The 13903-nt window shown below is 44.4% G+C and overlaps 1 protein-coding gene across 2 annotated transcripts in view; it reads right to left on the reverse strand.

Annotated features, from left to right (window-relative positions):
* Nucleotides 1-11123, reverse strand: part of nfatc1 (nuclear factor of activated T cells 1) — a 51546-nt gene extending 40423 nt beyond the window's left edge. For both annotated transcript variants that reach the window (XM_086280394.1, XM_086280393.1), the window contains exons 1-5: nt 10416-11123; nt 7950-8997; nt 7485-7644; nt 2327-2529; nt 133-305 (exon numbers count right to left, since the gene is read on the reverse strand). In XM_086280394.1, the coding sequence (XP_086136520.1) occupies nt 133-305; nt 2327-2529; nt 7485-7644; nt 7950-8997; nt 10416-10434 (1603 nt within the window). In that variant the 5' untranslated portion in view covers nt 10435-11123. The remainder of the gene's footprint in view (nt 1-132; nt 306-2326; nt 2530-7484; nt 7645-7949; nt 8998-10415) is intronic.
* Nucleotides 11124-13903: the final 2780 nt, after the last annotated feature.

Consider the following 13903-nt stretch of genomic DNA (forward strand, 5'->3'; position numbering starts at 1 on the left):
CTGGGATCAGTGACACCATCTTACGCTTCTACCCGTGTGCACGCTAATGGAGCCCTTTAAACGACTGTAGAAGGCTGATGAGTTCAAGTTTGGCATTTTCAAAGCAGGACAAATATGAGTGGATGTACTTACAGCACTCGATGGGGTTTGATGCCACCTGCAAAGACACCGTTCTCCCCGTGGCTTGGTTGATGTGAACCCTGAACACCATCCGCACACGCGTGTTCTTGCGTCCGATGTCGGTCTCCCCCTTCCTCAGCTCTATGTCCGAGTTACGCAGCTTCAAGATTCCCGCGCAGTCGATTCTGTGTTTGCAAAGACACAAGACAAAGAGTCTGCTGGGTCCGTTTATGACATATATAATCTCACACTTAATCAGGATTTATGTAGCAAAGACTTTCACTCTGGACTTCATCACTGTAGCCCCGAAGAAGGCTGTCAACAGAAGATTAACATCCCCACTCCCAGCAGAGCTTTTACGCCTCAGTGGACCTGCTCTGGGGTAAAACTGAAGCTCTAAAGAAAAAAACGCCTGGAAGCATTCAATTTTTCATGAATCTGTTTGATTCACATGAGCCGGCTCCTTAAATATTGTTGCCCCTGCACAAATCTCACCACCAGGAATTGGCTATAAGATGTATTTTGAGGAGTCAAAGTCTTCATCGGACACTTAATAAGCCCCTTCTTCACTGAACTCCTCTAACTTTTTCATACTTCAGTACCTCAGGCCTTTCCAAACGGTTTCTGGCTTTTCCATCGCTCTGCTACTTGATGCTGCATTCCTCAAAGCCTACTTAATGTCAACTTTTACACACACTCGGACACTCCCTTACATTCTTCTGGGCAGACACCAGGGTCTGCTTTACTGGTGAAGTAATCAGGTGTTGATGCTAAGGACCCCAGCTGTTCTGCTCTCTGCCTACACAAACAGACTGACTGCAAAAAATCACATACTGAGGGATCTCGTCAGTGAGTTTTGGGGTTTTTTCATTTTTTTTAGAAGACGAGGACAAAAAAAAGACACTTTTATTTCTTTTAAGGCACTAATTTATGAAGAGTTAATTGAATTCATACCAACTCGACTCTTGTGGCTTCATTAGCCGCAAAAAACAAATCTGCGTTGGTGTTGCTTAACAATTTAATTTAAAACTTTTCCTCCTAAATCATCATGATTAACTATTCCAGGGATATAATAACGCCTGTATCCTATACCGCATTATGAAACATATATACGTCACACTGGACTGGAGCACATGTCAAATCCACCACAAAACCCTTCGTGTACTCTGTCAGTACTGTGAAGAAACCCCGAGGTGAAGTCGTTGTATAAGTGGAGCTTATGTGTTACATCCATTAAAAAGCAGGGGAAGTGCTGATGGTAGCAGGATGTTACTACCTGCAGCACAGACAGAGACCCCGGGTCCCCTGTTAGCAGCCCGAAGACTTCCCAGTAATCTGATCTCTGAAGCTCATAAAATGGGAAAAGCCACCCATCTGTGTGCGGAGAGTAACACTTCAAGAGCAAAACTAAAGCCCTAAAGGAGACATGCAAGCTCAAAGACATGCACAGATAAATCAAAAGCAGCAATCTAACATGCTTTGATGAGGCTTTAGAAGCTCGAGAGGAGTGAAATTCCCCTCTCACCAGACCAGACTGATGCCTCTGTTGAAATAAATTCCCTTGATTTTAGTATCCCTTTAATATGATAACAGTGAAGATGCATTTTTACAGCTACCACAGCAGCTGGTGTTTACTGGCTGCACTAAACTCCATCATAGCAAGAATTATTATTTCAAGTCTTTTGGACTCGTTGTGTACTTGCTGTGAAATCTAACTCATTCATTTAAGATTTAAATGTTAAAATATTCAAGTCGAATGTTGACTTGAAAGCAAAATCAAACAAGTCAAAGGACTTGATTGCGAGAGCTTTGAGGGAACATTGACGAAATTGTCCACTCTTAACTTGCAGCTTGCTCGTGGACAATTAAAAGATTTGACTTGGACTTGTTTCAGCTGACTCAATGCATGGCATGACTTTTCTTGATGGACTTGAAGGAAATTTCTCAAGGGACAGCAGATTTCACTTGGATTTCCTGTCAGTGACCGAACGTGACATGGGCTTGTACAAAATGTGCTTTCTTGGTTAATGACTTGAGACTGGCATTGCCATTGTCTCAAATTACTCTTTAAAAGGTTTCACTGGCAATCAGATTCATCCCAGTTTAAAACCAGTGCTTCATTCCAGTGCACGCCAGTTCTTAAACAATTTGAGACTGGATGTCCAAGTCAAGTCTTGAGCTGTTTTTTTAGTCTGGCGATACTCACATGGCCCGCATGTTGTTCTCTGGTAGCAGTGGGATCTCCAGAACCTTGGTGTTGTTATGCATGGCCTCGTGGCTCGGGGTGGACACCGTCTTGCCTGTGATCCGGTGGACCTGGTAGAAGGCGTGTGGCCTCAGCAGCCTGTCATCAGCTGTGCCGATGAACAGCTGCAAAGTCAGGGGTTCGCTCTCCATGTACCCGTGAAGCTAAGAGACAAAGAAACGACGGACATGTGCGGTCAAGCTTACAAACTGTCAGAACGTAACGCAGGTCTTTCAGAGGTCAGGCTTTCCAACAAAGTAGCCTTTTAGGACCGTGTAATCATCACCCTTTTCATCTTTAATTTACTACCAACAGCCTGTGCCCACTTCCTCTACGAGTTCATGTCAGGTCTGCCAAGATGTTGATCCAACAGTGGCTCAATCTCATGGGGCCAAAGAGCGGTAAAATACACCTACAGTCTGCAGCTTTGTGATTTGTGAGCACCATGCTTGCCTTGTGACATGACTGAGGCAGTGTTTTGGAAAAGTCAAGGTCGAGCCGTTTAGACCCAAACAGGGACAATCAGAGTCAAGTTAACTGCTTGCTACAGTTGGTGGGCTCGTCCCAGAGCATCTAAAGTAATCCCAGACCTTCATAGGTGTTGCCTGACAAGAGGCCTCCTGCCAGGATGACCTCAACCTCCCAGACTGCAGAGTGCAGTCTGGGAGTGCAGTGCTGAAATTTGAGAACAGCGGCTACTATTGACACTCTGTCAGAGAGTTATGTATGTTATCCATACAATGCAGCAGAAGAATTACAGCAGAATATTTAACATTAGTTTTATGTTTACATCTAAGTAAATATGAGTGAGGCTCGACATTTTACACCACTGTCAATTTAAACTGAGGAAACTAAACAGAGAAAAGCAACATTTTTTTTATTTTTAAACCATGATTAATATGTTTCAGCAAACATCAACATGTGGATTAATATAAAAATGAACTTTCTTTTTTTTTTTTAAGTGCTCTTTTTTTCCAATCTGTAATTTTTTAGGCTCTTAAATTTCCTCCATCTTTAACCAAAACATCCCAGCTGGACTTGCTCCTGTTTGGCTAAACAGTCTTAAAGTTTTTCCATCTTTTAAATTACATTAAGCAATTCTGCTTCACTTGAAATGCCTCCAGTAATCAGGTTTGAATTAGTGTCGGCCATTCAGGGTCAAGTATTGGGACGTTTTTTTCCTCTCTCTATGGGCTATTAGTATTCAAATGTATTCAAAAATACAGTTTAACTAAGTAGACTTTATTGCATGCTATCACGCAGAACAGCACTTTATCTTGACTGATTAAGAGCTTCTAAGAGTCAAACTGGTCTGAGTCTGCAAGCAAAGTGTTATAAAACGAGCACTATACGCACATCGTCATCCACAAACCCGTCAAAGCGTAATAGAGGCCGACACTCAACCCCGACTAATTATAAGGCACTTTGGAAAAGAGTGTCGGCTGAAACAATCAGTGTGGAAATGTTGAAATGAAGACCGCACTTTTCACTTACATAAGGGGAGCACTCGAGGCGAGCAGCGCCCACAATGAGAGTGAAAGCCTCAGACTGGGGAGGCATAACATGTGATTTGGAGGAGGATCCCTGTCAGGGTTAAGAGCCTGCGAAAGCCCCGTATATTTGTGTAAGGAAATGGGTTGCTGCCTAGCAATGCTGTTTATTCAGGCAGCAGGAAGGAGTGTGATGAAGTGAGGTAGTCTGCTCGCGAGGTTAGTTACTCTCAAACTGTAATTACTTACAGATTACTGATTATCTGCTTTGAATTATTATCAGCAACAAAGTCTAGACAAATAGAAATAATCAAACTTGATAATATCATCTGACTGCTTTCAGCTGTTTTTGGTTTCTTTGCTTCCAAACCTTTACAAAGCATCCATTTAGAAATGCTCGTAATTTATGTCAGCATCATCATCCATCATTTTAAGACACAAGCAGCAATCATGAAATTAAGAAACCTTTCCCTTTTAGTTTTTCTGCTCCGTGATCTGAATCATATGTTTTTACAAAGCAATTCAAGCAGACAACAGTTATGATTTGTTGATGCAATTAAAATCACTGAGATACAGCTTCATGTAAATCCACTGCTCTTTCACTCTGGCAGTTTGACGCTGGCGAAGCAGCCAAGCCTCCCCAGTTCACATTATCACCCACAAGAGGAATGCCGAGACTCCGGCCGGGTGAGGGTGACCAGCGCTTCCTTTCCATTCCTGTGATGCCCCAGCAACTCTAAAATGGTTATAAATGGGAATCCTCCATCTTTATTTTCAAAGAGAGATAACCCAGTATGTCTCAGATGGCATTTGCTAATTACACAGGCCAAGAAAAAGCACATGACGCCAAAATAACAGCATCTAAATCTACAAAAACATACTTCAAAAGAGCATGTTGGGTACTTTTTGGTCAGATCATAAAAGCTTACTTCAGTCAGGGTGAAAAAGAGGACCTCACAGACATGAATACAGAGCATTTCCTCTCCACCAAAGTACAGCTTGAAACCCTGAGCATAAGCTGCGGTGAGGACTGGACGCAGCACTTCAGAGGGGCATTCTTCAGTCTGCTGCTGGTGCAAGGGCGGGTGTGGTTGAGGCAGGCAGCAGTGATGGCATTGAAAAAGAACAGAAAACAGCCAGCTTAACTGTGCTGATGCTAGGGGTGGAGAAAACGTGTACCACACTGAACAGGACCTTCCAGAATAAACTCTGTAAAGTCTGGGCAGGTTTTGAGTCAGAAAAGCGACGGGACGAGCCGCAGAGGCTTCGTCAGCCAGCGTCCGCGGCAGAGGCTGCGCGCACCGTGTAATCAGGAAGTCGCAGAGATGGAGCTGCCTTGTCTGAGGCTCCCTCCAATATCTCCATCACAGCCTGCCAGAAACGTGTGTGGTTTAGCTTGCTGCCGCCTCCGCAGGACGCAGGGCGCGATGATGTCAGCCGTACAGAGAGGAACTTTCCTAAACAAAGGGAAGTCTGTGTGGTTGGGGTGGTAGCTGGCAGAAAAAGTTGGGGGGGAGGTTTAAAGAGAACACACACACTCTATTTCAGTTGAGGTGAACCCAGACCCCTGTCATTAAATCATTAGCACCTTCTCATGGTGAGCCTCGCACAGATGTGCGGCTGTAGTTGCAACACTATGGCTAATACAACGTGTTTTGCTTTCCAGATTTTTCTATTCCAACGCTGCATACAAATGTAATATTTCTGTCCAACAAACAGAGGACTTCCATTCAAACACTATTACTTTTAACCTTTTAGTAAGATCACTCCAGGAAAAAAGACGTCACTACATCCTATTTTTAATACCAACTGTGACGAATGCTGTTTGCAATTAGTTACACGAAATCAATCACAGGCAAACTTTTTCAACTACAAAATTAGCAACAGGAAAAAAACAAAACATCCTAAAATTGAGTATTTGTATATTGTTTCCTGGTGCTCCTCCATCCTCACCATCACTAGCCACAGCTAGCTCCTCCTCATCCGTGACGCACTCAAAGGTCGAGAGTTTTAACTTGTGTTGACAGACTTTTTGTCACTATTGCGCAGTTTGCGCACTCAACAAAAATGCCAAATTCTCTCTCAGATAAATACACAGTTGTATAAGCTCTTTGTTAAATAGATTTAAGGGCTCTTTGACTAGAATGCTGCTGGTTCTTTCCCTTTCATGATACAAAATAAAACTTTATATCACATAGTTATCAATATCCAGTCCAGCTTATTTTATTATCACTTATTTTAATGCACTTAAGTCCAAATGTGTTGAGAGTGAACATGTTGCATGGATATGAAATCAAACAGCAACCTCAGCAGCAGAAAAACTGCAGTTCTTCTAATGGCCACTTGAGGCTGATGAGTTAATAGCCACTGGATTAAATGGGCAAGTTAGGAGACGGGATTTTTTATAACCAGTTTAAATTGTATTCATGTTGCGTGTTAGTAAAGGCTGCTTTGAGTAATCGGCGCCGTATCATATTGTTCAGTATTTGGTTGGATTAAAACAGACAAAGGAGTCAGAGTCAGTTTGTGAGGGAAGGAAACCTTCATGCCACAGTTTGCATCTAATTCTATCCCAGTGAAATGCAGATACACCTTGCTAACCAAGGTAGTAGTTAGCACTCCCTGACAACTAATCTAAACATGGGCATGTCTTCATCACAACAAAACAAACAAAAAACAAGAAAGCAATGCCCCATATACCAACGTCAGGGCTTCAAAACAGCAGTTCACAAACTGGCTACATTAAAATCACTCTTTAGCAATGTAAGAATTCCCTGATGCCCGAAGAAACATGCAAAACTGCTTAGTCTAAAAAAATATTTTATCAAAAGCGAAGGAAAAACACAAGAGTGTCTAGTAAATTCGTTGACTTTTTGTAACGTGTTAAGAAAAAGCCAGAAGGTGTTAATAAAACCAACAGAACTCCCTACACTCGCTTTGTCTAACGCCTCTCTGCAGACCCTTTATTTATTCAAACACTGAGGTCAGCGGTGTGGCGTAATGGTTGGGGGGACCAGATGGGTTTATAACCAAAACATCTGCAGATGTCCACATTTTTTCTTCTTGGACTCAACCACCACAGCTACTGTGGTTAAAGCTCATGACTAAGCTCTTACTGGCCATGCTACATTAGTTCGTAACTGTCTGCATTGCACTTGAAAACGCAATGGAAAAATCTGAGTCACCCTCGTCTGGACAGGAACTGACTGCCTGAGTGGACTGGTCTGTCTAATAGCATACCTATGGTATTCCATTCAGAAATGTTACATCTTTAAATAACATAAGAGGCAGGTCATGAAACACATGTCGCTCTAATCTTTTTTAACACATGAGGTAAAAGACAAGAGGAGGGAGGTGTTGAGGTGAGAAGTGACGAGGTAAGGAGCCGGAGTAAAAATGAGCCTAATGGTCGAACCATGTGTTGCTCCGATTACCGCAGGAAACCGAAGCTTTGTTCCCAGTCAGTGGATGATAAATGTGAATCTCTTTGTTTTTCAAGTCACTTTCTTTTGAAATTCTAGATTGCGTTGCATATTAAAATGCTCATATGATACAAAGGAAAAACATTATTCTTCACATAAAGTCACTGTAAGTCAAAATACAAATAAGAAGCACTGGTTCTAGCAGACCTGAATGACTGGGTGTCCTCCCGCCAGAGCCTTCACTGCTCCCCTGCTGCCCTCTGTCTCGTAATGGGCTCGGTGGTGGGACTTGGGCTGCACTTCGATCTGCAGGCTGTACGGCCCGGAGCTGGATGGCAGCTGCCAGTCGAGAGCTGGCAAAGATGGGCTGTAGTGGCAAAAAAAAAATACATGTTCAACATGTCACCTTAACAAGAGGAGGGCTTATTTTAGATGGGCTTATCAAGGTAGAATGTGCAGAATGTGGACACTGCGATACGCCAGAGCATGTGATAAAGCCAGTAGCTTAAAGATACTTAAACACACTAATCCTTACTCAAAATTCACTCCGGTTCCAGACATAGTGAAAGAATAACGGTCTTTGAACAACACATCTGATCAAATGCCAGAAATACTAAAAGAATTTTACATTTAAATGCATTTTTTCATGCTTGAGTAAACCACCATCCTTACCTGACATACTGCTTTGGCTTTGACCAGGAATATGGGTGTTGTGGTACATCCAGAAACCCACCGCAGTAGCCCTCCTTCTTCAGGGACATGCGATTTGCTGGGTGCTCATCCTGACACAGCTCCCTAGGGCTCAGCTCCTCACCTCTAGGCTCCACCTTCAGGTTGATGGTGGTGCTGGGCTCCAGGCTGGTTTTTCGGGCCTTCATGGGGATTCCCTCTCCAAGGTCAGTCATTCCATCTGTGGTCAAGGCATTGATGGCTGCCAGGATGGCTGAGTTGGTGTACTGGTTGGTGTTTGGCAGCCAGGTCTCCTCTGTGACACTGAGGCGAGGAGATGTCTGTGGGGACAGACCTGGGGAGTGGTTGGGTGAATAAGGGAAGTGCTTTTGTGGCGCTCCGCTGCCATTTAAGCTGTACTTCCTCTTTGCACCACAGGGGGAATTGGACCTGGAGCCACGCTGTCCCATCCAGCTGTCGTCCGTTATACTCGTGCGAGGGGACGTGGAGGGGGAGTGACGAGGAGAGCCACCGGAGGCGCAGCCGTCGCTGGGGAGGGTGAGGGTGGAGCCCTTGGGGGACACAGAGGGAGACTGCCAGGGGGAGTTCTGGGGTGAGTTGTCGTAATTGTAGGAGAAGCTTGACTCATAGGAGGATGCATCGGACAGGTTGCTACGTGATGAGACGCTGCTGGCCGGACTCAGGCAGCTGGGGTCACGGTAGCCATCTGCACTAGGGATGGTCAGTGTCACTATGGAGTTGACTCTCTTAGCAACAGGAAGGCTGCTTTCCTCCACCTCATCCTCAGGAAACTGACCGTAAGCTGTGATCTCGATACGAGGGCTCTCCAAGGTCGGGGCTCCGTTTGGGCGGATGCTTGTGGATGAAAAGTATCCGGCCGCTCTCATGTCATCCTGGGAGTCATAACTGTGAGGCTCGCTGACAGAGACAGATATGGCAGGGCTGGACTGCAGGCTGTGGTACTGGGAGGGAAGACAAGGGTTGCCCAATGGGAGAGAGAGACTGACGTTTGGCGTGTAGCCATATGCATCTGGAAAGCAAACAGATTGAGTTTGTTACCATGATAATCAAACACACATTCACTGGCTGCACTCACTGTGAGGGAGACCGATGCCAAAGTTAAGTCTTATGAGAGCTGTTGCAGAGGCGTTGGCTGTAATGGCAAAAGAACAGCTTGCCTACTGGATCTGGCCTTGACCATTTCCTGAGGCAGAAGGTTTGCAAGTTGAAAAGGTATCGCCTCATCTGAAAAGGATCTCAAAACACGCCAGTCAGGCCAGTGATACAAACTCTTTCTGAATGGCCCAAATTGTACAAAGCAAATTGGGTGGGAAATCCGAATAAAGGAGCCAAAAATAACTCCAGTCTAAAAATAACCAAAAGCAAAACCAGGTAATTTTTTTCCACTCCACATTTGCCAGATTTATACCACTTAATGCACACGGTGCCCATAAACTGTAACATTATGAAAACACACTGATGCTTTTGTTGGCCCGTTTCATGTTGTAGCAGCCATCGAAAATAAACACAGGAGGGACATGACTCGTTTATTTGCATGCCGTAAAGGTGCACGCTGTACCAAGCCAGGAGAAGCTTGTGGTGTTGTGCCAGTGCTCCCGCTGGGACACATGAAACTCTGCCCATCTGTGGTGATGGCTGAGGTCACAATTAGGTGCAGAGGGCGGGGGGGTTGACATGGGAAAGGCAGTTGTGGTTATATGGTGCATGAAGCCGGCTGAGTGTGACCACAGCATGCAGGGCACATTGATACGCATGGAGACGGCGGCTGCAGACAGACATATGCAGTCACCGCAGCTCCTGTCTGCTGTAAATTAGAGAGAATTAGGGGCCCAGCCATAAAGACTATGACATCAATGCAGCACCATATGACTCCTTGTAATAAAAGAAAATTATGCCTACATTTAAAATCCTGCTTGTGGTGAGTGATACAGTAGCACTGAAGTGTGTGTTTTCTAAAATTAGCTGACATCCTGACAGTTTGCCTTGAGGGGAGGGGGGCTAGCTGCACCATCAAACGACTCTGCTCAATACTGTCCTCTGAAGCACTAGCACACTGTTACCCACAATGCCCTGTCAGTCCTCAGCGACTAACATTATTGGGCGCACTTTTTAGTCATGAGAGATTCACAGCAACAGAACCACGCCCACCTCGTCCAAATCAGCAGGGAGGGGCACTCACTAAATAGCTACACCGCTGCTTTAATACTGTAATTAACTACAATATACTGAGATAGTGTAGATAAGACCCACGGTTCAACGACACATCCCAGTTTAATGTGTTGCATGCGGGTGTAAAGTGTCAGGCACTGACAAGAAGCTAAAAAAAATGCCACGTTAATAGCCGCACCTCGCTGTGATTAAAAATAAATAAATAAAATATAAACTAAACACTCTGATGGGGAAGCCTAGACAAAAAGTCAAACTCACCCTCTTCAGCAGATTTCATTTTCCCCTTTGAGCAGAGCAACTTCTGAGATCAAACTCTGAGTACAGCTGCAGGCGGATACGATTCCTTATCCATATAGTGGAGCGGATAAATTCCCCCAGCTGTTGCTCAGGATCCTCTCTCGCTGTTTCACCACGATCAGAAATCACAAATTATTTCGGTGGAAGGGAAAAACGATGGTTCTCTATTCTTTCAGATACAGGAGGGGGGGAAATGCATTCAAAGTGGGGGGAAGAAAAATAAGCGACGAAATGTTAAAACACGTGGAATAAGGTCATGACTAGGATGCAGACGTTTGCGCTAAGAAAGGCTATCTTCGTCGCTGTGCTGAGATATCTGACTCTTTGTTGGGGGATCCTGCCTCTGTTGGGTCTCCGTGACGCACTGCTTCGGCGCACAGAGAACTTGTGCGCTTTTAAAGCTGGGGATCACCTCAGCACCGACGCGCCGCCCTTCCTTCGCTCTGACGCATCTGCGCGTCCGACCACCGCACGGGTCCAGCGGAGATCCTCTCTCTCACTGGGGGTTTCCAGAGGCAAAAGAGGCCAATTAGAGAAGCTGGCAGAGAACCTCGAAAGATCCGAGAGAGTAAAACAAGCCACGCCAAACTGCCGAGCTCCGAGTGATTGGAATGAAACATCCAATGCAAAAGCTAATCCTGCACAATGTGAGCCAGGGCGAGCATCCTGTTGAATATAAACAGTGGAATAACTTGAGTTGGAATGACACAGCACAGCACAACACGCTATGAAATGTTAAGGTAACAGATCTTAAAAGAAAACGTGCAACTCAAACTGTGCCCTCGTCATCTATTACTGACTAAATGAGCATAAACAGCGTTAATCTGCAGTTTCCACCCACTTTATCTGCTGAATCTGTTCCTCTTGGCGTCACTTGCAAAGGAGTGATCAGCGCGCTGCTGTAAGACACTGCACATGGAAATCAAGATTTATGTGCAGTCTAATCCTCACGAGCATTTTACATTAAACTGCTGCCATTTTCACCCTGAAAGAGCCATTCATCATCTGGTTAGCGTAGGATGTTAAGTTAAAGACTGCCTGCTTGTGGAATTTCAGATGGGGCTGCAGAAGCAGCAGAGCAGGTGTGCTGGTACATGCAAGAACATATAGTGACCACCTTGTGCACTTTCATGACCAACATATAAAGCATGAGAAATCCTTGAGATCTTGTTTAGGCCTCTCGTGGGTTTTTGAAGTTATTGCAAAGGCAAATAATTGTTTTTCCATTTCCCCCTCCCTGACAGAATGCAGGTCTGTGGGGCACAAACACATATAATTATGTGTTTGCATAGGACTTGCATATCAGAATCAGAATCAGAATCAGAATACTTTATTCATCCCGAGGGAAATTAGGGGTTACAGCAGGCAGCACGCTAATGGCGCATGCGCACTCACAAAGGAACCTTCTGACCAACTTTACACAAACATCACATTGGGGAGCATGTCAGAAAGGTAGGCTGATAGGAAAAACAACGAAAATACACTACATGAGGTAAGAGGAGCACTATATAAAAATCAAGTGCTATACCCAGTCATTTGACACGCTGAACTGAGAATGTTCATAGAGTTTTCCACAGGCCGCTCCGTGGTCGGTGTAGACTTATTCGGCTTCCCTATCCTCAGCACTCGCAGGCTGGGTTGTTGCTATCTTTGGAAGGTCTGGACCTTCCAGTAGCTGGCAGCAGGCCCGAGGTTTCTTTGACGACAACAGTCACATGAGGCTCTCTAACGGTCTGTCTATCCCTGGAGGTGGGAAGCTACTTTACAGAATCATATCAGCAGGCCCTGTTTGGTGTGATACTGGTGGTGTCAGGCTAAGGCCACTCTCAGTTTGGACGTGTTATGGTGCACCTTTATTTAAAGGTCACTCTTTTATCTTTTCATTTTAACTCGAGTGTCTGAAGCATTATCTTTCCAGGAACACTTTACCCATCTCTCAGGTAATCCTGGAGTGTGCTTTGCTGAAAGATTTCTCACCGTGACGATGAGTAACACATCTAATATGTTGGTATGTAGAAAAGGGGGCTTTTGCAGAATGCTTTTTGCATTCAAGACATTGTTATATCAGACTGATTCTACCCTTTAGTCCTGTGTGCAAGAGCAAAACTGCAGCTCAACCAAGCTACATTCCACCATTTTTAAAAGTTTGTTCACAAATATACTGTATTAACATAAATAAGGCAACTGGTTTCAAAATTTGGGAGACAAAGCATTTTAAATTCACAGTTAGATATGGTAACTGATGCAAGTAGAAACTCTAGTATCAGATAACTTTGCTTGATATTTGCTTTTTGCTTTTTCTGACTGCAAAGATGAAAAAATTAAATATTGCCATCCTGCAGACTCTCCTCAGAGTGGAAACCTTTTTAAAAAAAATAAAAAAATAGAGATTTCACCAAAGCATTGTCTGAACATTTACCTCCCAGATTTCATGGCAATAGTCATGACATTTCACTCAAAACTACAAAGGAGGTTTTAGGCTGTTCTAAAGCATAGTTTCCTGTCAGACAAGGTAACACAAACTTGCTACCTTTACTGTACATGAACTGTTTGTACTAACATACATACACAGCCGCCTGTCTAAAGGCCTGCTCTAAGCCAGGAAAAACTCTGATATAGTAATCGCATGGCAGTACTGCGGGAAATGTGAGAGGACCAACAGAGTCAACAGGTTTCATCTTGTGAGAAACATGAGCATTTGATAGAAATCCATTTGACAACTGTTTAGATATGTCGGTCTGAGCTGACTAACACCAGTGGGAGTAAAAAGCCTCAATTTCACCAGAGAGAAATATTTAGAATAAAAATAGGCCAATTAATATGTTCTCACTTAGTTTGCATATAGTTAGCAGCCCATTTCCTAAATTAAATGCAGAAGGTGCAAACTCCACTACTTCTGTGTGCGTGTTCCGCACCCATTAGTTTATCTGTGTCAAGGTGCAAACTACATCATGCACAATTTTCCTCACAGTACGACTCCTTCCCTGCACTTTGTGGGACTTTGTGCGACTGGCTGTTAGAGAAACAGTTTTAGAAATCAGCTCTTAATCCACATTTATCTCCATTATGCAACATCATGGCATGCATGCCCCCACATCCAAAGCAATATTCCCTCCTCACCCACTGGGATCTCATTTTGGCCGAGCTTTCTCTCCTCACCAGAATATCTGCGGGAGTGACGGCACTTGTGAAACCCTAGCCGTCTGTTTCATCACGGGGACGTGGCTCTCCAGTCATTTAAAGAGCCCCACTCGTTTCTTTGACCTCATGGAAAGCTCTTGTGGGGCTGTGTGTGTGTGTGTGTGTGTGTGTGTGGGGGGGGGGGCCTAACTGGGGCAAAAAAGGGGGGCCGGGTTGCCACTCCACAACTATGTGTAACTGAAACATGTGCTGCAGTAAACACTTCCACCACTCCGCAGTTAATAAATAGCTCTGCTGCTGATTGACTC

The sequence above is a fragment of the Aulonocara sp. 'chitande type north' Nkhata Bay genome, linkage group LG22, assembly GCF_057382095.1.
Source record: "Aulonocara sp. 'chitande type north' Nkhata Bay isolate Kocher_YH1m ecotype deep benthic linkage group LG22, A_spYH_male_GT1.1, whole genome shotgun sequence".
NCBI classification, from domain to species: Eukaryota; Metazoa; Chordata; class Actinopteri; order Cichliformes; family Cichlidae; genus Aulonocara; species Aulonocara sp. 'chitande type north' Nkhata Bay.